We start from the raw sequence: 26284 nt of genomic DNA, 5'->3' as shown, positions 1-26284 counted from the left end.
AAAAGCGCCCATGAGTGTAAAGAAATTACCCAAGACACCCACACCACTATATCAATGCAACACAGGAATTTCTCAAAGGATGAGGAAATTACCCATCAGTCACCATTCGGATCCGCCCTTCATCATTTGGGATTTTATCCGAACCACCCGTCTGAGAAAAATAGTGCCACAATCAGAGGTCAACCCGGTGTTAAGGGGGTCCCTCAGATGCTATGGACACTAACAGTGTGGTCTACCACTCGATGATACTGAGTGGACAAAGATATATGGGACTGGGGTGTGCAGTGCAAGAAAAAGTGAGTGAGGAAAGAAACCAAGACAAAAGAGTGTGTTAAAATTGGTTTAGAAAAGGCACAAGATAATATTTATTCTATGCGTGCCTTATACACCAAGATTAAAAATATGTGCGGCCTTAAGCAGTCTGATTATGTAGACTGCCTGAGGTAGAGGTGGTCGACATGTTTCTGAAATCTGGGGACTATTACGTCCTTGCATTCATCAGGACCAAGACTAAACAATTAGAGCTACTGCACAGTGTAAAAATAATAGTAAGTAAAGTGAAAAAAGGTGACACAAGGAAATGTAAAATAAGTGCTGAAAGTCACCTGAATAATCCGAGTGCCCTTACAGTCAGTATAGATCACTGTGGCTCCTCTGGATCGCCTCACCTTTGTTCATACTTTTGGGAATCTCTCCAACAGTATTCAAAGTATGGTCAAGAAACATTGGCCAATACTAAATTCAGGACGACTTACTCTTCCTCGCCCCTTGGTCTCATTTAAGAGGGGCCCTAATCTTAGAGACAGACTGGTGCACACCAGACCACGTGAAGACCCTCCAAGAGCCATAGGTTCACTGTGGAATCTCTCTCCTGTTCAGGGACACCACCCTTGTGGCAATTGTCAGGTGTGCGCGCAAACTACTAAATCATTGGAGATCGATATTGGCACTTCTAGACCCTGGAAACAGTTAAAATTTACAAACTGCAACAGCGATCACGTGATCTATCTTATTACCTGCCCGTGTGGCCAAAAGTACGTGGGCATGACGTAAGGTCCGTATACGGATATCGGAACATATGAGTACTATCCATTGCGCTAGACAAGCCACAAAACGAACTGCTCATTTCTTAGAGGCAAAACATCTAGCCACTGAATTTCAGTGGACTGTCTTGGAACAACCTTTTATTCCCACTCATACAGCAGATGTGGCCAAGTACCTAATGAAAAAAGAGCAAAGATGGGTACTAAAACTTAAGACACATAAAGAGGGCTTAAACGATGATATCCCTTGGTCCACACTTTAGTCTTTCTCCTGTTACCCATAGGCCGCTATACATCCTGTTACTATGCTGGATCTACTGCCACTGATATAACAAAACTAGCAGTAAGATATAGACTCCTGTCCTTCTCCATAGATTAACACACTGGCCCATTTAATTATACCTTCAATGGCATGTTTATTTTACTGGAGGTGACACCCTTACCCGATACGTGTGGTTCTACATCCTGTTACTATGCTGGATCTACTGCCACTGATATAACAAAACTAGCAGTAAGATATAGACTCCTGTCCTTCTCCATAGATTAACACACTGGCCCATTTAATTATACCTTCAATGGCATGTTTACTTTACTGGAGCTGACACCCTTACCCGATACGTGTGGTTCTACTGCCACGGATATAACAACACTAGCAGGAAGACACACACTTTTGCCCCCCTCCATTGATCATCACACTGGCCCCACACACTATACCTTCAGTGGCTTGTCCATTACATGACACTCCCACTGGTAACGGCCACTTGGATCTTTCCATGTTAGCATTTCAATCCTTAGTCATTACAGCTGGAATTGATTAGTAACTAGTAGTTTGGAGATACACCTCCCATAAGGTTTTTTCATCCGCCCACCTACATTGTTGACGCACTTTGCAGATAATTTTTCTTTTGCTAGGGCGTTGGTTTTGTGTGTGTACACCACAAATGGTGGTCTTCTCCATTATATTTGTGACTACCGTGTACTCAGCAGTGTGGGATGAACCGCCCCCCATCTACCAGTTTTTCCTCACTCTACCTCGCTCGGTGTGCGCTCGTTTTGTTATTGTTTACTTCCTTTCCCCCTCGTGGTCGGTCAATGACCTATCAGTGTCCGAAAGGCGATTAGCCAATGAGCGCGCATTTTGTATTTCCTAGATCACTTCAACCAATGAGATCGCGCGTGCAGACGCCCCACGTGACTACGTGTCCTATGGCAGCGCACGTTATAACCAGCCTCGCGCCTTACGTCCGGTACCTCTCCAGTCGGCCAGGACGCCGGCCCCGGAGTACCGACGGAAAGGTAAGACGAGCCCTTTCGTTTTTTCGTTAAGCAGTCCCTCCGTTTCCCGCTACACTATTACACACTGGCACGAGTGCATTGGATGCGGGGGAGACCTTTCTCGTTTACTTTAGGAAAAGGCACCTTCATTTAGAGAAGCGAGTTCCATCTGATAACCGGCCATCGACTCAAGAGGTGTTCTGTTTTCTCTGTGCATACTGTAACTGACATGTGGTTTACATGTTTTTTAGAGCGGTGCTTCATCTTCCCCTAAGCCGCTGCCAGGTGGGGTGAGGCCAGTCCACCTTACAGATCAAGGTAAGGACTGCACGACATTGGGCAAATGAAGTCTCTTCCCAATTGATTAAAAAACTGGCTCTTTTTTCAAGAGCGCTTAGATCAACTCCTATGGTGTGATTTTAAGATTGATCCATAGATTATGGACTTACTACATAGCCTATGAGTGTTTGATAGCCTTACCCATACCCCTTATCCCCTTTGTCTTTCCACAGTGATCTATACTGACTGTAAGGGCACTCGGATTATTCAGGTGACTTTCAGCACTTGTTTTACATTTCCTTGTGTCACCTTTTTTCACTTCACTTACTATTATTTTTACACTGTGCAGTAGCTCTAATTGTTTAGTCTTGGTCCTGATGAATGCAAGGACGTAATAGTCCCCAGATTGCAGAAACATGTCGACCACCTCTACCTCAGGCAGTCTACATAATCAGACTGCTTAAGGCCGCACATATTTTTAATCTTGGTGTATAAGGCACGCATAGAATAAATATTATCTTGTGCCTTTTCTAAACCAATTTTAACACACTCTTTTGTCTTGGTTTCTTTCCTCACTCACTTTTTCTTGCACTGCACACCCCAGTCCCATATATCTTTGTCCACTCAGTATCATCGAGTGGTAGACCACACTGTTAGTGTTCATTGCCTCTGAGGGACCCCCTTACCACCGGGTTGACCTCTGATTGAGGCACTATTTTTCTCAGACGGGTGGTTCGGATAAAATCCCAAATGATGAAGGTCGGATCCGAATGGTGACTGATGGGTAATTTCCTCATCCTTTGAGAAATTCCTGTGTTGCATTGATATAGTGGTGAGGGTGTCTTGTGTAATTTCTTTACACTCATGGGCGCTTTTTCTTGAGACCCTCTGGTACCTATAAGTTCTCTGGGGATTGTATCCAGAGCGTGGTCTATAAACCTCCCCTAGGTCCTTCTCCACCGTAGTGTTTTTGGTGGTGGGCTGGACTGTTCCCACAAGAAACAGGGTCAAGACTGATTCACATATGGCTGGGTCCAAACTGGGGTGGTGTGGTGAGAAAAGGAATGATGGATTAAACCCAGATCCTTGTGACCAGGGGTGAATGTTTGCATTGTCCAGCATTTCGTCCATCAAATGTTTCTTTTACTCACGACTATCGCATCATCGTAAAGACGGAAAGTAGGATTCAAAAAGTTAATTTTTAAACTTACTTCAAAACTATGTTTGCAAACGTTTTTTAAGAAGTGATAAAGTTAGTAATGTGTGTACTGTAATACTTAGAATTAATTTTTTAAGTTAAATTTTTTAAATGTGGTGGTAGTTGAATATCAAAAGTTCTAAAAATATATTATTTAACATGAAAATGAACAAAGTTTTGGGCTCTGACAAGAGCCTTTCTTTTGAGAGTGTGCATAAGACAGCTACAGATAAGACTGTATGCAGAGTTTCAGGTTTCTAAGAAACATCCTGTTCCCTTTGTCTGTAAAGTGAACACCATCACTTCTATAGATTCCATGCATGTTAAAATGCAGGTTCTTGTTGTAGATAGAGCCCATTTTTTAAAATATCTTGAAATAAGAATATTAAAGTACTTGATGAATAAATAGGTCATAAATACAAGTGGTTTCACAATGCATATGTCGGTGGCCGTCGCTTTTCGGTCAATACGGGGAAAAAATGGAACACACTCCCCCTGAGCCTCAGAACAGAACCAAACCTTCTAAGGTTTAGGAAGGCCCTCAAAACCCTACTTTTTCCCTGAGCCATCCCTCCCACTCCCGACTATCTTCCACTGGTGGTAATAGGTTCAGCGCTGGGATACCCTCTGGGTGACTACGCGCTTTAGAAATCTTTAAATAAATAAATAAATAAATTTATAGAAAAATAAAAAACGATGTTATAGTTATGAAATAGGATAAAAAAACATAGAAATTCACTGAAAAAAACAAAGGTCACAGGGAATTTATAGATAGGAAATAGATTTTGAAAAACCATAGAAATTCACTGAAAAAAAAACAAAAGATAAAGGGACGTTACAGTTAGGAAATAGAATCTGAAAAAACTTTGAAGGTCACTGAAAAAATCCAAAGGTCCCAGGGACGTTATAGTTCGGCTGACATTTCACTGGCTCAAAACCAGAAAAATGTAGCAGTTAAAGTTCACACAACCAGTCACTTACCCATACGTTCACTAAAGACAGAATTCACTGACTTATACAGTCAGTCACGCACCCACTGAATCATCCATACAGTCGCTCATTACACACACTAATTCACCAATACACATTCATTTATATATTTAACACACATAAACTTTTTCAAAACACCCACAATAACTGGATGATGCCATCAGTGATGTCATTTGAGATGTCATCAGTGGTTTCGTCAGTGATATCACTAACCATGTCATGAGTGATGTAATATGTGAGGTCATAAGCAGAGCATTGTGGGGGTGTGAGTTATAATTAGCTCAGCTAACTTTGTACGAGTAAAATGTCAGCCTAACTATAACATCCCTGTAACCTTTGTTTTTTTCAGTGAAAAATATATATATACATAGACAATATTGTCGTCTTGTGGAGGGGGGATGAACAGCAAGCCCTTACATTTGTGGAGGACATCAACCAGGATTCCCTAAACCTACATTTTACATCCCATATTAACAAGAGCAAAATTTAATTTCTGGATGTTGAAATATATGTGGAGAATGAGATGATCAAGTCAACCTTACACCGTAAATCCACCACAGGGAATGCTATTTTGCATGCGTCTAGTATGCATCCTAGACATCTTATATCTAGCATTCCCTACGGTGAGATACTACGCTTGAAAAGAATCTGTAGCACACCCCATGACTTTGAAAAATGCCTTGCTGATATGATCAAACGTTTCAGAGCGCGGGGCTACACAGAAGATATTCTGCAAAAATCTATTCAGAAAGCTAATACAAGACCTAGAGAGAGCCTATTGAAAATAACTGACATGAGAGAGGATGAAATAGAACCTGTTACCACAACACATGGAGTAAGAGGAAAAACAGAAAATGTAAATATCTGTCCATGGTTAATTACGACCTTTAGCAGTGATGACAGAAAACTGCGAACTATTATTAATAAGAACTGGTCGATTGTATTAACTGACCCAGTTCTCTCCGACCAACTTCCAGTTACTCCTAACATTACCTTTAGACGGGCCAGTAATATGAGGTCTGCCTTGGATAAGGCAGCACCAGAAACAAAACAGAAACAGTCCTGGCTACATCCCAATAAAGGTTTTAAGAAATGCACCAGTTGCCGTGCATGTAAATTTGGTATAAACAAAGCTAGCTATTCCACTCCCTTTAGCACAAATGAAGTACCCATTAGAGGCAATTTTAATTGCAAAACAGACTTTGCAGTCTATGTTCTCACGTGCACCTGTGGTTGAAATTATGTGGGAAGCACAAAACTACGGGTGCACTTGAGAATCCTGCAACATCTAAGGGCTATACTCCATAGTGACCCATCCTACCGGTGGCCCGCCACTTTAAAGATGTTCACAATAAAGATCTAAATTGTCTTAGATACTATGTGGTGGGGGCCATCCCGATACTCAAAAGAGGAGGCAACCACATGCGCTTACTACGACAATTGGAAACAAAAATGATCTTAGAACTCGACAGTAAGTGGCCGAATGGGTTAAATAATATTGAGGAAATGCACAGCTTTGTTTAGTCTCTTACATATTCCTATTTATTCCTATCTATATATGTCATAATATCTAGTCTTACATCACCCAGTCCCAGTATATAGGTTCCCTAATTCTGAGGACTTAGACTTTGAGGAATATTGGCTAACAACATCTGGTCTTGCTTTTCATATAACATTTACCTGAATATGTAAAAATGCAAAAATGAATTTATATTGATCTACTATAACTACACTATTTATTGATATGTTTTACATTAATTACTGTAAGTATAGAGTTTGAATGTTAACAATAATATAAAAATGTGTGTATATATATATGTAGTATTTATCTCTCTCACCTTAACATGTGTAATATTTTATGAAATCTCTCTCCTTTTGTACAGGAATTTAATGAAATATTTTATCATGTTTTGGATAAGTGTATATATTTCTACTTTATAGCATAGGTCATTTTATGTAATTTTCTAATTTTCAAAATTTTCATCTTCTTATAACTTAGATGTTACTATGTTTGACTTTGTATAGTATCACTTTTTTACTGTTTTGATGACTTTTAGAGGGTAATTTATATGGTTTTAACTAAATTATTGCAGGGCTCTGCAATGGTTGATAGTTACAATATTGATACGCCTCATATATCAAACAGTCATATGCACTTTATATTTATATCAAATGTTGTCTTCTTTGCACTTCCAAATAATGTGCACATCTGTTTGCACTTTATCAATATTTGCTGCTTTGCACATATTTTTACATCCATAGTCGTTTTCTTTATGACTCATATATTGGATTACCAAGATTTAGCATATATGACACTCAAGAATTGAGCTTTTATTCACTTTGTGATGTATTTATACAGACAATTGCTCAATGTCAAATAGCTAATAGTGGTTTTATCCAGTGATATTATGATTTTACAAAGGTTTTAAAAGAAATGTAATGGCATTCATGCTGTTAAAGGGTCTGTCTTTCGCTCTTGTCTAAATATATGATCAAGAATGTTGTATGTCTATGACCATGTGATGGATGATGTCACTGTCAGGGGCGAGTACACTCTCTCTACATCAACATAAAAGCAACAAAAAACTTTATCGACTTACAGCGTGAACAAGGGCTCGTGGAAGCCTGAAACGCGTAGCTGTTCTGTGCAAAATAAAATTACTGCACCTGATTCTGTGGTCCGTCTCCTTCTCTCACTGGCGTTGCAGGATTGCTTGCTGGAAGTGGTGTGGAGTTTTTCAAAATGTATATATATATATATATTCAATGAAAAAAACATAGGTTTCACACCAGTTATAGTTAGCTGGAAATTTTACTGATATAAAACCATTGAAATTCCCACGTTATAGTTAGATGGACTCACTATAACTTGCGCGTGCAATGCACTGCTGATGACGTCACATATTACATCACTCATGACATGGTCAGTGACATCACTCATGACATCACTGATGACACCATCCAGTGAATGTATGTCTTTCTGAAAAATAAATTTGTTTTATATATGTATTTGTAAAGGTCGATGGGAGAATAAATGTTTAAATAAGTGTGTAAATGGATGTTTTTTTAAAAAAAAAATTTTGGTTGTTTAACTGGCTTATTAAGTGTATCTTAGTGAATACATATATTAGCGAGTATTGTTTAAATATTTAAATGTTTGTATCAGTGTTTCTCTTTGTGTATAAGTGGCTGCAGGGGTTGGTGACTGACTCACTGTTTGTATGTGTTTTGAAGACAGCATATGTGCAGGACTGTATGGGTGGATGAGTGTGTATATGTGTGTGTTAGTGAGTGAATGACTGTCTCACTAGTGTCTTCATTAGTAACAACATATGTTTTAATCTAGAATATGTGAGTATTGATGTATATAAGTGAGTATAGTATATATAGTGAGAGATTGTAGGAGTTCCTGTTTGAATAAGTATGTGTTTCTATAAGTGATTGTTTAAGAGAGTAAGTATGTGTAAGTTTCCTTAGAAGTAAGGTGGTAGTGTGTGTATAAATGTATATGCAAATAAATGGATGTTCAATAGTTTATTTGCATGTGTGAGTATGTGTGTGAGTAACTTTTGGATGACAGCTGATGTGTAACAGGATGTATAGGTGTATCACTACATATGATGAGTGACTATATATATGAGTGACTATATAGAACTGTTGGTGAATGAGTGGATGTGTATATAGATGGTGGAATTACTGAATTGGTTGTTGTTATTGGTTTGGGTATCTCCATTTTTTTGAAAATGTTTGTTTCTATTTTTGAATATGTGTTTCAAGCGTTACATTACACTGAAATTAGGTCTGTCACTCTGTCACAAGGATGGTGTCATCAGTGATGTCATGAGTGATGTCACTGACCATGTCATGAGTGATGTAATATGTGACGTCATCAGCAGTGCATTGCACGCGCAAGTTATAGTGAGTCCATCTAACTATAACGTGGGAATTTCAATGGTTTTATATCAGTAAAATTTCCAGCTAACTATAACTGGTGTGAAACCTATGTTGTTTTTTTCATTGAATTTAATAGGTTTTTTAAATGCTAATTCCTAACTATAACTGGTGTGAAACCTATGGTTTTTTCAGTGAATTTCATAGGTTTTTTAAATGCTAATTCCTTTGTATATCGAGTTTCTAACCTTTTTTTTTTTTTTACAATTTGCTGTTTTTTTTAAAGTATTCATTTTTTTTATATAATTTTTTTCTTTTGCGCTCTGGGTGCGCGCTCCGGGAAGCTTTCAGATAACCTCTCCGGTAAGCTTTTCCGTGAGCTCATCTGAAAGCGCACCCAGAGCGCTACTGTCGTTCGTGAAAAAAAATATGAATGAAAAGTTAATAATAATGCAAAACATTTCGTACCATACAAATAAAATTAGTTTTTTTTAATAAGGAAAATGATTATGCATTTCTGTAAAAGTTTGATGACGTCACTTCGGCGCGCAACGTAAGTGCCCTCGGAAGCGCCTACGTTCGCGGCGCGTAAACGCACGCAAAAGCGCCTACGATCGCGCCACGTTTGCGCCCCGGAAGCGCCTACGATCGCGCTGCGTAAACGCACCGGAAGTGCTCCGGAGCGCGTAGCGTAAACGCGTCGGGTCATGTGACCCTAAAATAACACTTTTCATTGGTTGCTAACAGTTTTTTTTTACAATGAATGAAATCCCCACCCATTTCCTTCACTTCTTCTTTCACTTTTGTGACTGAAAGACCTGCCTTTTTGCTCTTGCATATTTCTTGGATAATCATGGCTGCCAGACCATCCAGCAGTGAAGATGAGCCTGAATTCATTGATGAAGAGCCTCCTCAGCTGAAGGTCAAAGAGCATTTCATCTGGAAATTTTTTAAGTTTCCAGCAGACCAGAAAAAGGTGAATGCACCAAAAGTGGAGTGCAGGATCTGCAAACAGGTCCTGTCACGGGGTAACCCCCAAAAAAAGTACTCTTTTGGCAACTTTACCATGATTCGCCATGTGGAGAGGAGGCACCCCCAGAATTTTGCCCGGGAAAGTGTCAGGGCTCTGGCACAAGAGGTTCCCAGAGATGGGGCCTCTACATCAACCGGAGGAGCAACTTCTTCTGGGAGAGAGCAATCGCAGGAGCAGGTGGCAAACATACAACCTGCATTTAACCATGGGGTCCTCAGATGCAGATACTGCAATCAACTCCTCACCTATGGGGAGCAAAGTGTCCTGCTCATGGTTCGAGCATTGGAGAACCATCGCTGCCCTTCCCACCCCTAATTTTTTTGTTTTCTTTTTGCTCCTGTTGAGCAGTTTCCATTCCCTGTTTTTGTTCCTGTTCAGTTAAAAGAAGAAAACCAAAAGTTCTTTTCAGAACTACCTCCAATTCTCATCAAAGAGCTATATTCTTAAAAAAATGAAGAGTAAGTGAAATATAGTGCATTGATAATTGAAAGGAGAATGAGTAAGAAAGAACAGAAAGGTATGAGAGGTGAAAGGAAGTGAAGTAGGAGGAATGAAAGAAGGTGAGTGTTAGAAAAGAAAGTTATGACACAGTGAATAAACTGGAGGCCTCATTTCTGAAAAGTGACGCATCGCTACGTGAAAACAGCAATGCTTCACTTTTTTGGACGCACTCCTTATGACATTCCAGATATGTCATATTTAATATATGACTAATCAATTCGCAAGGAGTTACAGATATGTCAGTATTTCTGATGTATCTGTAAACACAAAAGTAACGCATTGCTGGAGTGCGTCACAAAAGTGACGCAACTCCAGTAATGTGTCCTTTCACATGGAAAAAGCACCATGTGAAAGGTTTGCTGTGAAGCAGGCGCAAGATTTTGACGCAACAGCATCCTAAAAGTGACGCACTGCGTCATTATTACCAAGCTTTTTGCAGGGGAACACCCCCTCTGCATGCATTATACCTGACGCTACTTTTAAAAAGTGACGCATCTAGGTACATGGGTCACTTTTTAAAACTCTGCGCCACATTATATCTGCATCAGGTATAATGTATGCAGAGGGGGCATTCCCCCGCAAAAAGCTTCGTAATAACGACGTACTGAAATCTATGAGATTTCTCTGCGTCACTTTTAGGATGCTGTTGCGTCAAAATCTTGCGCCTGCCTCGCGTCACTTTCATGTTTACAGATATGTCAGAAATACTGACGTATCTGTAACTCCTTGCAACATGATTCATCATACATTAAATATGACACATCTGGAATGTCATAAGGAGTGCGCACAGAAAAGTGACGCATCGCACCAGCAGTGTAAAAAAATGTGCCTCGTTGCACTATATTTAAAAAGTGACGCATCTAGATAGATGCGTCACTTTTTAAATATTGCGTAAGAATGCGCATTTTTTTACACCGCTGGTGCGTCACAAAAATTGACGCACAGGAAGCGCAAAACTGGCAGCGCAAAGCCTTCATAAATATGGTCCTGGATTTTCCCCGTGCTTCGCCGGTGCGCGTACCATGCGCTTCCCCCGCGCAAAACGAAAAAAAAAAAAAATGTAATGCCCCGCAGGACCCTATTTTAGCCCCTACATCAAACCTAGGGGGTCAGAGGGGGTCTACTCTTCCCCCTTATGGTCATTTGCCCCTTTTTTTTTTGCGTAACAATGCGCATTTTTTTACACCGCTGGTGCGACACAAAAATTGACGCACAGGAAGCGCAAAACTGGCAGCGCAAGGCCTTCATAAATATGGTCCTGGATTTTCCCCGTGCTTCGCCGTGCGCGTACCATGCGCTTCCCCCGCGCAAAACGAAAAAAAAATAAAAAATGTAATGCCCCGCAGGACCCTATTTTAGCCCCTACATCAAACCTAGGGGGTCAGAGGGGATCTACTCTTCTCCCTCATGGTCATTTGCCCCTTTTTTTTTCAAACCCCTTGTGTCTCGATTTTACCGAGACACAAGATGGCGGCCGCTCCAGACTGTTTAGAATGTTTACAGACACCCAAGAGCCAATCAGCTTTCTGCGCACAAGTCGCGTGTCGCGCCTGGAGCGCTCTCCGGTGCGCGCACCGGAGAGCGCCTATAGATATATATATTTTTTTGAACCTAAATTAATCAAAATCCACTGGAGCAAATATCTTGAGACATAGCAAAGGCACATCGGGCTACCAGTCCCTTCAATTTTGCCAAGTTTGCTGGAAATCCATTCAGCCGTTCGGGCTAAAAGTGAAATCGACCGCCCTATGTAAATTTACATGGGGAAAACGCGTTTTGGGACCCCCCTTTTATCTCGGCCCCCGCTTGACGTATCCCCCCCAAACTTTCAAGGAAGGACCGGAGCTCGACGAGGCCATTTTCTGGAAATTTTCAGGCAGATTCGTCATTCGGTGCCAAAGTTATTCCAAATAGAATTTTGAGATTTAACATTGAAAAAAATCCTAACTATAACTACCTACTGGCGACCGCCAGTAGGTAATATATATATATATATATATATATATATATATATATATATATATATATATATATATATATATATATATATATATATATATATATATATATATATATACACTAAAAAAAACATAGGTTTCACACCAGTTATAGTTAGGAATTAGTATTTAAAAAACCTATTAAATTCAAAAAAACATAGGTTTCACACCAGTTATAGTTAGCTGGAAATTTTACTGACATAAAACCATTGAAATTCCAACGTTATAGTTAGTTGGACTCACTATAACAAGCGCGCCTGCAATGCACTGCTGATGACGTCACATATTACATCACTCATGACATCGTCAGTGACATCACTGATGACATCACTGATGACACCAGCCAGTGAATGTGTGTCTTTCTGAAAAATTAATTTGTTTTATATATGTATTTGTAAAGGTTGATGGAAGAATAAATGGTTAAATAAGTGTGTAAATGGATGTTTTTAAAAAAAAAAAATGATTGGTTAACTGCCTTATTAAGTGTATTTTATTGAATACATATATTTGCGAGTAACTTTTAAATATTGAAATATATGTATCAGTGTTACACTTTGTGTATAAGTAGCTGCATGGGTTGGTGACTGACTCACTGTTTGTATGTGTTTTGAAAACAGTATATGTGCAGGACTGTATGGGTGGATGAGTGTGTATATGTGTGTGTTAGTGAGTGAATGACTGTCTCACTATTGTCTTTATTAGTAACGACATCTATTTTAATCTAGTGTATGTGAGTTTTGATGTATATAAGTGAGTAAATGTGAGAGTAAGAGATTGTAAGAGTTTCTGTTTAAATAAGTATGTGTTTCGATAAGTGATTGTTTAAGAGAGTAAGTATGTGTAAGTTTCCTTAGAAGTAAGGAGGTAGAGTGTGTATAGTTGTATATGCAAATAAATGGATATTCAATAGTTTATTTGCATGTGTGAGTATGTGTGTGAGTAACTTTTTGTTGACTGTCTGTGTATATCAGGATGTATAGATGTATCACTACATATGATGAGTGAGTATATGTATGAGTGACTATATATAACTGTTGGTGAATGAGTGGATGTGTATATAGGTGGTGGAATTACTGAATTGGTTGCTGTAACTGGTATGGGTATCTATATTTTTTTGAAAATGTTAGTTTCTATTTTTGAATATGTGTTTCAAGGGTTACATTACACTAAAAGGAGGTCTGTCACTCTGTCACAAGGATGGTGTCATAAGTGATGTCATGAGTGATGTCACTGACGATGTCATGAGTGATGTAATATGTGACGTCATCAGCAGTGCATTGCAGGCACGCTTGTTATAGTGAGTCCAACTAACTATGACTTTGGAATTTCAATGTTTTTATGTCAGTTAAATCTCCAGCTAACTATAACTGGGGTGAAACCTATGGTTTTTTCAGTGAATTTAATAGGTTTTTTAAATACTAATTCCTAACTATAACTGGTGTGAAACCTATGTTTTTTTTAGTGAATTTCATAGGTTTTTTTAAATGCTAATTCCTAACTATATATAGGGCCTCAAACCTATGAAATGTAATATTTTTTATAATGAATCCTATATTGTATATTTATATAATACTATTTTTTTTTTGCCCTGGAGCGCTCCCGGTGCGTGCCCCGGTGAGCGCACCGGAAAGCGCAGTTTTCCGGCGCGCCCCGGGGCGCGCACCGGTGAGTGTCCCGTTAGCGCTATTGCCGCAAACAAAAACATCATTGTGACGTATCGCATAGCCGCATCCGCGTGATACGCACGGCGTAAGCGCACCCGGAAGCACTCAAGCGAAGACGATCGTGCAACGTAAGCATCCGACGCGCTTACGCGACACGCCCGGGGGTGCGTAGCGTAAGCGCGTCGGGTCATGTGACCTGAAAATAACACTTTTTATTGGTGCAGAACAGTTTTGGTTTCCAAATGATGAAAGCCCGGGTCATATGACCTGAAAATAACACTTTTCATTGGTTCAGGACAGTTTTTTTTCCAAATGATGAAAGCCCCCACCTTTTTTCCTTATTCTGACTTTGTCCTTTGACTGAGGAAGACCTATTTGGAGATCTGTGACTAATATTTTGTACTTTAAAATGGCTACAGTAGCAGCAGCAGCTGGAGCATCTGCACCACCACCACAACCACCAAGAGGACCACCACAACACCGCAGTGGTGGAGATGAAGAAGAGGAGGAGGAGGAGGAGGAGGGGAGTAGGACATTCCTACCAGAAGACAATACCCATATAGGCCAAAGCAACACATTGTATGGGAGTTTTTTTCATCCCAGAGGGCAAAAAGAAAGTGAATGCGCCAAAGGTGACTTGCCAAATCTGTGGCATTGAACTTTCAAGGGGGAACCCTAATAAAAAATACTCATTTGGCAATAACACCATGATTCGGCACATGCAGCGCAAGCATCCCAACAACTATGCTGCGGCAGAGGTGAGAGAACTGGCCAGCAACCCTCCCCAATCTTCACCCAGCACCTCCAAACGAAAGCAACCCACTCCATCGGGACCAGAGACAAGGGAGATGGTCCCAAACATACAGCCACAGTTGGGGAATACAAGATCTCTTGTATATTTCGTGGTAAGACCATCACCTATGGTGAGCAAAGCATAAAGCTCATCAACCGTGCTGGTGACAACCACAATTGCCCCCCAAAAAATCATTTTTTCCTGATGTATTTTTGCTCCAGTTGAGCCGTTTACAATTCCCTGTATTTTGTTTCTCCCCATAAAAATAACAAAAAAATATAAAATAGTTCATAAAAGCCAAAAAATGTACACAATGTTCAAAAAAACATTAAAAAAATATAAAACAACAAAAAGAAGAAAAAACAGTTCTTTTTAGAACTACCTCCCATTTATAAAAAAGCAACATATTTTAAAAACTCTGTCATTCTTTTTTCCCCATGGTACGCTCCCCGGTGAGCACCCCGGTGCGCGTACCGGGCGCTCCCCCGGCGCAAATCGGAAAAAAAAGCCCCCACATCAAACCTAGGGGGTCGGGGGGTCTACTCTGCCCCCTTATGGTCATTTCCTCCTTTGTTTTTACCACCTCTTGTGTCTCGATCCTACCGAGACACAAGATGGCGGCTGCTTCGGACTGTTTGGAATGTTGAAAGACACCCGAGAGCCAATCAGCTTTCCGCGCGCGAACTCGCGTAGTGTGCTGGTTAGCGCCCCGGTGCGCGTACCAGGGCGCGCTTATAGATATATATATTTTTTAGAACCTAAATTACTCAAAATCCACTGGAGCACATATCTTGAGACATAGCAAAGGCACATCGGGCTACCAGTCCCTACAATTTTGCCAAGTTTCGTGGAAATCCATTCAGCCGTTCGGGCTAAAAGTGAGGTCGACCGCCCTATAGAAATTAACATGGGGAAAACACGTTTTGGGACCCCCCTTTTTTCTCGGCCCCCGCTTGACAAATCCCCCCCAAACTTTCAGGGAAGGACCGGAGCGCCGCGAGGCAAATTTGAGGAAATTTTCAGGCAGATTCCTTAACCGGCGCCAAAGTTGTTCACAATAGAATGTTGCGATTTCCCTATTGAAAATAATCCTAACTATAACTACCTACTGGCGACCGCCAGTAAGTAATATATATATATATATATATATATATATATATATATATATATATATATATATATATATATATATATATATATATATATATATATATATATATATATATATATATATATATATATATATATATATATATATATATATATATCTATATATATATCTATATATATATATCTATATATATATATATATATATATATCTATATATATATATATATATATATATATATATATATGAATTAAATTTCCCAACTGAGATGAGAGACTTACTGCTAAACATTGGTCTTCTGTGGAGAAGATCCCACAGACAACCTGTAATTAGCCTGACATCACAAAGGAAGATTTAACACAGGAGATCACAGATATCTTTGTCGATTCATGGGCACTAAAAATATCTTTAATTTGCAAGTTGAGTAAGACAGATATATGGAGACCCTAGATTGTTTTTTTGTGGCCTAACTTATTCTGATATAAGTTTGAAATTGGTCCCTAGACTTGGCCAGTCAGTTCCACCCTCTTAGAATAGTAAGCGCTAAGCTTGTTGGGACATGTGGCAAGAACGCGGCGAGGGCTCGACATAGCTTGGTCATGTTTATGAGCTTTCTGAAGAAAAGCTTGGACTAGCATTACCTACTGTGTTTAGTATGAAGCACAAGTGTATCTATAAGTGACTGGGTAATCCAAATGTATAAAGTCTAAAGGTCAGAAAGGGCAGTATGACTTGGGAAACAGGAAGTCCAAAGCAGCACATTAGGCGCATTCAAGACTTCCATTAAATACAGCATTTAAAGCTGCACTTTAAGTGCTTCTATATGTTGAGAAGTGAACAAAAATAGATTGACACTATGGGCTTTTCTAATGTTGTTCCCTATGAACCTATGGGAGACTTATGAATTCTATGTTCAATGGAGACAATCTGGATGCATTTTGAAAGTGGACCATGTTCCTGATTACTGAAATGCTTCTGGAGAAAAGGCACCTTCACATTTTTTTTTAGCATGGCTACACGCGAATATTAGCAAGCAACTCTTTGGTATGCCTTGTCAAGAGAAGAATTAGTTAGCACAGGAAACAGACTCACCTTCTGCGTCGGTAGTGGGAGATGCAGCAGGCTAGGCTTGTGACCACCAAAATGACAACAGCCAACGAGATAACAGTCAAGTTAAAACTCTGAAATTCTGAGTAAAAAGGAAAAAGAACACAATTTAGTAGGCCTGAGAGGGTTATGTAGGACACTGATACTGCAAAAACCTCGCCCTGAAAGCAAAGGTGAAACTATTAGGCAACTCTTTTGGGTTTTAAGCACGTTAGCTGGCAATGTAGACCCCGCGCCAAAGTTCCTCTGGTTTGATTACTGACATTGAGGGTTGGCTCCTTAATATATGAAAATTTGACCCAGATAGTGAAAACTGTCACGTAATACAGCACAGCCCCCAAAGAGGTTGGGCAGCATTGCCTGACAGGGAAAGAGTAGGAGAGCACCAAATTCACAGAGAGATGCCTCTCTCCTTCCCTCTCCCTAGTGCCAGTGCTGATTTCAGCTGCATGCGGCAGGCACACACCTTAGCGCCATTGTGCTAGGGTGCGTGCCTGAGTCTATTTAGGTTTCCTACAGGAAGGATACCCTTCCTATCCAAAGTACTATGCCTAGACACACTTCAAAGCTTTTCCTACTTTGTATGTGTGCTGTACAGTGCAGAATGCATGAAAAGTCGGAAAATAAAGGAGAAATTAAAACATTTCTCCATTTACCACATAGTTTACAGCAGCATTCATTTTTGGCGGTAAACCCTGTCAACTAACGTTGGTAGATAGGGTTTAGTGCCAACAAGCATATGTTATTATCTGGGAAATCCCATGTACCACCCATGTAACTCCTCATTGATGCAAAGTGATGCAAAGCAGTGTGTTACACTCCTACACAAGCCAACGCTAATAACAATTAGTTTTGGTTTGTAAATCCTCAAATAGATTTTGCGTCAGATTAGCATTACAAAAGTAACCCTAACCCGACACTAAACCTTTGTGAATCTGGGTCTTTGTGTAGCAATTAAGAAGATGCCTGTAGCCGGCTTGTCGATCTGAGGTCATTCAAGGAAAATGAACACATCCACACATAGAAATGGCCAATGGCTATAAATAGCAAATGAAGATTGCTCCCTGCAAGCCCCCTCCCCTGGATACCCCTAATGAATGATTCTGTAGGAGGAACGATTGGCAAGTCATAAGATAATAACTCTATACTTTTGGGAAACAAGAGGAACACAAGGAGACACTTGTGGAGTTTAAAATGTAATCTTGTGTCTGTTCATCATTAACTCTAGCCATGTTTAGGAGTAGCTGTTCCTAAATTAACTATACTCATCTCTCTTGTTGAGCTGCAGATAGTTAGAGCCCAACATAGGCTCAACATTGACTGACCGCAATGGTCACAGATTGCTAGACAGGTGTGCTTCCTGCATGCATAAAAAGCATCTCATCCATTCTCTCACACCATCAACCAACAAGTAGGTGGAGGATGGAAAACTCTAGGCGGGATATCAAACCTTACTTGTACTAGTTTAATTCCCTTGTGGACATTTTAGCCAAGTTATATAAAAAACAATATAAATAGATTAGTGTCAAACATAATACAAAGACAGAGGTTTTAGAATTTTTTTGTGTTTTGTGATTTGGCATACATCTGTTGAGCAGTTTTTGAGAACTTTCGAAAAATTGGGTATGGGACTGTGTATTGGTATCTTGGCAGTTTAGGTTAGAAGATCTTTGCAGACACCTAAATGCAGCTTTGAACTGGGAATGTCATTGGAAGTGTAGAGCCTATCATTTTGCTACACTCACTGATTTGTGTCCAAAAATCAGAAATTCCGCCCAAAGATGCCAATTCTGAGTGCAGACTCAAACATGGGCTTTGTTGAACAATTGAAGCTAATGCACATATTGCAGGATGCCCTTTTTAGTTCTTGACTAGCGTCAGACTGCGCACATGCGCAGTCTCGCTGGCGAGACTTAATGACTTAGAGTGGGTTTCACCAGTGAGGTTAAGCCATGCACCTCTTTTCCATTGGCTGGCGTCACCGTTCCTGCTAAACGGTGGCCAGCCATTGGAAAAGAGGTCCCAGTGGCGGACTTCTTTCTCTTTCAGCCCCTTCCCTTTCAGACTGGATTACTTGACTTACGTTTGTGGTAAAAGGTTTTTTTATCTCCTTTATGGGGCCATCAGTTTCGCCCCATAAAGAAGATAAGAAGTTTTTTACCACAAACGTAAGGCTGTGCTTGTTTTCTGTTGGGACCGAGCATTCTACATGTATACGTCTAGGTATATTCTGCTTTTCAATATATTATATTTTATTTCTATGCTACATGTTCATGTATGCTATTGTATAATACGGGTAACGCCATTTTGGTATGCCTAACAGAAACCTCAGCGTCATGGCACCCAGAGGCGTGAACCAGACTGTCCTCTCTCGTTGTCTCTGAGAGCAAACACCACCAATTGCTGTGAGCAAAGACATGACCTCCTACTACTTTTTCTCCAACCACTGGGCACTTACTTCCTGCAGGTCCTCTGCACGGGGTGCGCCATCTTTGCGGGGCCTGCCCCGGGGTCTTTTGTCTGACACAGCTGCTACAGGGGGCAGGGAGGGGAGTCCGCACTCCAGGCTGCTTGTATCAGCCTCCAAGGACATCCTGTGCAGGGGGAAGCAGCAGCATCTACCTGCAGCCCGGCACCGCCGCTCACTGCCGGGGGGGGATGGAGGGGCTTCTTGCGGGGTCCCCCGGGGGCGCCCTTTGTCCCCGGCCTGTCACTCTCAGTACAAGCCTTTCTCTTTACACACTGTCGCAATGGCTCTTGCCGGGAAACTCCGTGCGACACATACACACTACCCCCCCCCCCCCAAAAAGCACGGTCATACTGCGCACGCATGCCCGCAGCTCACAACACCACCCGGTGACCGCGCTGTGGCTACGTCATGCAGTTCGGGCCTGGAGAGCAGGAGGGAACTAGAGAAAAACCCGGAACACAAAGTCCTACAGATCCGTACGGGGGCTACTTGTCAGCGGAAGACCAATTACAGGAGGCAGAGAGCCTTAGAGGTAGAAAGAGGACGATGAAGGAAAGGTGTGTGTGCACGTGGGAGATGGGGATGGACCCGCCTGGGGGCGAAGGGGGGGTAGGGGGGTGTTCAACATTCCATAAAAGCAGGTGTAACAGTCAGCAACTTGCAATAACAGAGTTGTGTGCTAGACCCTAGAGTGTGCATACGAGTTAATGGGTATCCAGCTATATGGTACTTGCTCACACCTTACAAATAGGCAAGTTGAAAATATACATATTAGGTACTTCTCCGAACACGCGAAACATGATTTATTCATTTCTGTGTTAAACTATCGCAGTGAACTACAGCTGTTCATAGTGTCATCATGTTGAACTCATTGACCATTTTTCCCACCAATTGAACCTACTTCACGTGAAAACAGTAGATGAGTACTGATATTGTTAGACATTATTTTTGCGGAAAATAAATATTTTCGGTTAAAAATACTTATTTCATACGTACGTAGAAATACGTTGGTGTAATAAACAAAGCCTTTTTGTGAGAGGGGACTGGGGGCCCCAGTGGGTGGTAGGGAGAGGTCTAGAGGGAATTTAGCTAGCTCCCTGTTTACTCATCCTCTCTCCAGTGGAAGGAGGAGCTGGTGGATGGGGGAACGGGGAGGGCATGAACGAAAGCCAACTGGTACTAGACAAGAGACTCGATTCGCAATCATGTACACCTGGGACAGTTAACATTTTGGCCATCTTGAAATGGTACGTTTGTATAAACCCTATGCGGTCAACTCATTATTTAGGACATAGTACTTACCCTGAAATAAGGGATATTGAGCACTCGAAGCAGCGTAACTGGATTATGTCAACTTCTACTAGTGCTAAATTTTCAGTCTCATTAAAGTGACCTGCAGTGAATTACAATATACATATTTTTAAATGTTTATTTTAAAAAAGGAGGAGTTTTGTTGTATGACCCCTATGCGGTCAACTCATTATTTAGACATAGTACTTACCCTGAAATCAGGGATAGTGAGCACTCAAAGCAGCGTAACTGAGTTGACTGCATAGGGTTTATACAACAAAACTCGTGTTCTATTTTGTGTTTCCTTGTAGTGATATATTTTTAAAAAATACGGTGACCCTCCTCCGGTCCAATCCTCACTATAGAGTTCCTAAATTTACAGGTAACAACACATGGGATAGTCAGTCAAAAACGTAGGCCGTACAGAATAAAGTAAAAAGCTGCAATAAAAATTTCGGCCATATTATGAATAGCTGTTTTTTTCATTTCCTGTCCTTTTCAGAAAGGAAGCCCGCATATTAATTGTCAGAACAGAGCCTTTATCCCTTGAGGCATCACGAACAAACAACCTCCAATTAAAACGAGAGGCAGAATTAATTGTCGTAGGTATGCATAATGGTTTATCTCTAACAAGCTACCTTCCAGTGACTCAAGTCACTTGTTTCTGAGCCCTTATGTATAGCCCCTTGTAACTCAACTACCATGGTCACGAACAGTAGGAATGTACTTTTGTGTAGAATATAAAATGTGAGAATGTAAGAAAATACGACTGTGCCTTAGAAAATTGTAAAAGAAATGTTTTTAAAAAAATCAATGTGTTTGTGTGTCTAATTGTATGTTCTCTCTGAATAGAATCTTTGTCCTGATGAAGGTGATATCGCAATAACACCGAAACGCTGCGTCGACAACTTTGAGATTTGTAATTTTAAATGTTCTTCATGTGTTTTGGCACATTTTTTTTAATTGATTTTAAATGTATGGCACTGTACTGATGTTATTGAACATCTATTTGAATGGTTTGTAATAAATTGTTAAATTTTTTGAAAAAAACACTAAACACTGTTTTTTTGTACATTCATTGTTTTTATTGTATGCTTTAAATTGTATATCTTTTTTTGTGGTTGGCATTTTTGAGTTATGAGGGGCATATACAAGAGGTTTTTTCAAGAGTTGATTACGGGGACTTGTTAAGTTCTTTATTGCTACCGTCCTTGTCCCGAAGTGGATCAATAAGGAGACCTCCCTTCTTCTGTTATTTATTTTTATTAAACTGCTGCATGTGGTTTAAGAATGTATTCACAACCTTGAATCTTGTCTTTTTTGGTAACTTTGCAGTGCGCAGGAATGCTGGTAGCTTAATTTCACTCTTCATTATCATAAGATCAAGTAGAAAATTATCAAAATTCGAAATAGGGGCCAATAGCTGAGTTGTTAAGCTAAGTAACACAGCTTGATAATAAGTAGCTAAATGGGGTAATGTATCCAAGAGTAAAATAGATAGCTTAACCCGAGGTTTTTTCTCAGCCTAGATAAACTCCCGGATTACCTTTTTCAACTTTATTAAAATACAAGATTTGAATCTTTTGAGGAAGATTTAAGAATAGAAATATCAACAAGGGGAGGACCGACATCTTTATCACAGAGACTCGTCCTATTATCGACAAGGGTAAAAGTGCCCATCTTTCTAGCAGACTTTTTATTTTATCAAGTGTTCTACCATAATTCAGATGTAAAAGTTCAAGGAAGTCCACTGTCAAGCACAGGCCCAGATATCTAATAGGTTTATGAGGCAGAAATGTTAACCCTTCCGGCAGCTCTATTCCTGGTGCATTAAATAGGAGAAATTCAGTTGTAGACTGATTAACCCTGTAACCCCCCAGTTCTGTAAACGCATGGATTTCTCCCATTGCTCTCTTGATGTTTGATTTCTCTGGGTTCAGGTACAGGATCAAATCGTCGGCAAATAAATTGATTTTTACTGTTCCTACTAGGGGAGATTGAATTAATACACTAGAACAAACTTTTATCGCTAGTGGCTCGATAAAGAGTGAAAATAAAAGGGGGGAAATAGGGCTTCCCTGCCTAGTACCCTGTCTTATCAGCACTTCTCCCGCCTCCTCAGAATTTATAATTATTTTTGCTGTGGCTCCCCTATAAATTCTCTCTAGCATCTCGATCAGATGGCATGGAAAGCCAAACTCACCCAAGATAAAGAAGAGGGCCTGCCAATCCATCCTTTCTAGCAGAAAAGTGGCTGATGGCCTGGTTCAGATAAAAAGTGTTCGCAGCCGAGTGTTCGCTCCTAGGCAGAAACCCTGTTTGATCTGCGTGTACAAGATATTGCGCACAGCCCGTGATTCTATTTGCAAAGATTTTTTTAAAAAGCTTGTAGTCTACATTTAGTAAACTTATTGGGCGATAAGAACTTGGGTCTTTGGAGTCCTTATCCTTCTTTAAAATTGAGATCACGACTGACTCCTTAAATCTATCTGAAACCGCTGTTCCAGCAATAGTTTGATTCTATAATGATACCAAGAATGGGGCAAGTTTGTCTAAAAACAATTTATACACTTCAGCAGGGATCCCATCGCTGCCACTTGCCTTCTCATTTATCATTTTTTTTAATGATTTTGCTTAATTCTGCAATTGTGATCAGTTCACTGAAAAGCATACTGTCCTCCTTGCAGATCGTAAGTAGCTGGAGTGTCATAAAATAATCTGCAAGAACTCAAGGGTTAACTATCTGTACTTCTCCATATATCTTATTGAAATGAGACAAAAAATCTCGACAATATTGTCTTTATCATTCACCAGGCATCTAGTACTGGGATCTCTAATTTGTGGAACAGACTGCTTGCTCTGATGCGTTTTTGTGGACCAGGTTAAAGATTTGCTGATGTGCTGGCTCTGTTCATAAACCTTTTGTCGAAAAGCTTTGCTTCCAACAATTTCCTCGAGCATAAAAAAACTTTTCAGCTCCTCCTTTGCCTTTGATCATTTCTGCTGAATTGCCTCATCCTCCGGTTCCCCAGTTGACCTACCCCAGAGTTATCTCCTAGCCCGTTCTACTGCCTCTTGGAATCCAGCAATGTTGAGTTTCCTTAATTTGTGAAGATTGGCCCTGTATGCCACCACCGTCCCCTAAATGTGGCCTTGAAAGTTTCCCACATCATAAAACCTGGTGCAGTATTCAAATACCGGGTTTCGTCAATCCATTTTTGATCCAATAGCAATGTTTTATCAAAGTGCCACCTGTTATTTTTTCTCTTGGGAGCGGGCAAGTACCTTATCAAGGAGACCAGAGAATGATCTGAGAATGGGGTAGAAAGAATCAAGGATTCCCCCCTTACAAGATGATTGTTTATCAAAAATAATCCAGACAGGATGCTGTTTTAAATCTCCCTGAATCTCGGTGCCTTCTGGGTGTTCTACAATCCATGGGTCTAATAAGGCAAAATCCTTTTTTATAATTTTTGAAAGTCTATCTGTTTTAGGTTTTAATTGTTTTTTTCCCTTATTAGAAGTATCCAGGTCTAGATCTTGTATTAAGTTAAAATCTCCTTCCATGATTATAGACCCATGTGCATTCACCAGCAGATCATACACCTGTTTCAGGGCCGCACAGCCATCCCCAATTGGTCCATAATAGTTAAGCAGGACGACAGCTACACCATTATCTAAGACTTCTATCCATATCCACGTAGCTCCCTCGTCCGAGATCACCATACCCATCTCCCAATCTAGCTTGTAGATAACAGAATACCCACTCCACCCACTGCCACTTAGGCATTGTTCTTTGAGAGAGTAAAGTTGGGGGAGTTAGATTTAAGATGTGTCTCCTGCAATAAAATCACCAGAGGGGAGAAAGATTATAGCCATTTTAACGTTGCTCCTCTTTTTTGTGCGTTCAAAATACCGTTCACTTTACATTAAATTACTTTCAGTAGTTGTGTCATTCTTCAATCAAATTTTACCTCTTTAAAAAAAGTCTGCTATATTCTTTCATTGTCTATTATCCAGCTCATTGTACCAGCTCTTTTAATACAATCACATATAACCCCTTAATGACAGAGACACTGCCAATTTCAACTTGGCCTCCGAATTTAACCATGTTACCATCAGCCCGTATCCCAAATGTGTCCGCTATCTATATTCACATCTCATCAAAATGGCTAAAAGCTGTTACCCTGTCACCCCATCTCTGAAGGAAGGGCAATGGCTCCCTCTCCAATGCTGCATCATCTTCAAGGCCTCTAGAAATGGCGCTCCTGTATACCTGGCTGAGAATTTAACCACATTGTGTGGAAGCACCACAACAGAAGACAGGACGTTGCCAGACAGAATAAAAACTGCAAATAAGAAAAACGCAGAATACATGCCTTCTTCATCTGCACTTCCAGCACCCACAACCATATCTCCGTCAGCATCAGAACTGCCGCCTTGGAATACCCTCTTCCCATTCCTGAGTGGTGTTTATGAGTGCAGATTTCTCTGGCCTTGTAGCAGAGAAATTCACACTTGTAAGGACATTTACACCTGCCAGGAATGCCTTTGTGAGTTCACCAATAACGAAACAGGGTTTGGCTCTAATCAGTAAGGCTGAGCCCGCTTAAATAAAAAAACAAAAATAATGCCAATACTGATACCTTATTCAAAAAAATCAAAATCTGACAAAAATGCGTAGACAACTGTTCAATGCATTTGATGCTATTTAATAGCTGTTTTATTTATCAAAATATTTTTCAAATTATTCAGAATTCAAGAACATTTAAGACAAAATATACAAACAATGTAAATGGACACAAGAAAAAATGCACAGCATTCACTTACTTACTGACATTCAAACTACTTCAGTCGTTTCACAAACACTCCTCATACATTCAAACAACACATTCCTATTACACACAGGGAGTAATGAGGGTAGTGTACTGCACAGGGGCTGACTTAAGGCCACTCCCTGTGCTCAGTTGTTGCTGCTTGGAAACAGTGAAAACCTATGACGAGTGGATTTGAGTGAGGGGTGGAGTACTGAAGGCCATGCTCAGCGCCCTCAGTCAAGGGATACTATATATCATTACAAAATAAAAATAAAAATGCTGAAAAAACATTGTTAAGTTGAATTTATGGTGGACTACACATTTTACGAATACAGAGATTATTGAATTATCTATCATTAAAACATCTCTTAAAGAGATGTTATGGTTTTGGCATGTGTACTTAAAGAACATCAGGAAATTTCAGCCGATGGTTGGTAGGCAGTTTCACATTTTATTTCCAACATGCAATGGCTAGATAAAAGTACCCTTGCTCCCTTCCTTTGCATGTATCTGTGCTCCTACTGGCATCATGTGAAGCCTGCTTCTGTCATCTCTTGCTTCATTTGATCGATGTACTGCCCAGGGCCATGACGAAGCAGGAAAATGTGGAATGGGAAGGGATGTCCGGCCTGGTCATGCACCATTTCCTGGATCTATAATGTCCCTGAGCGAGACATAATTGAAATGAAAGCAGAAACTGACAGTCACTTGCTGCATGCATTCAGTTGCTCACAGGACACAGCTGGCAGGTGCTGTAGATAGCAAGACAGAAGGACAATCTGGGGGACCAGTCCTTTTTGTGTGTGAGGGGCAGACATAAATGCAGC

At 40.3% G+C, this 26284-nt stretch overlaps 1 protein-coding gene across 1 annotated transcript in view; it reads right to left on the bottom strand.

Annotated features, from left to right (window-relative positions):
* LOC147712045 (uncharacterized) overlaps positions 1-26284 on the bottom strand; it is a 133897-nt gene that overhangs the window by 86120 nt on the left and 21493 nt on the right. Inside the window, exon 2 of the mRNA XM_086920284.1 lies at positions 16866-16962. Within this exon, the coding sequence (XP_086776410.1) occupies positions 16866-16962 (97 nt within the window). The remainder of the gene's footprint in view (positions 1-16865; positions 16963-26284) is intronic.

This window comes from Lissotriton vulgaris, chromosome 5, assembly GCF_964263255.1.
Source record: "Lissotriton vulgaris chromosome 5, aLisVul1.2, whole genome shotgun sequence".
NCBI classification, from domain to species: Eukaryota; Metazoa; Chordata; class Amphibia; order Caudata; family Salamandridae; genus Lissotriton; species Lissotriton vulgaris.
The sequence above is the reverse complement of the archived record's forward strand: the minus strand, read 5'-3'. Positions and strand labels throughout refer to the sequence as shown.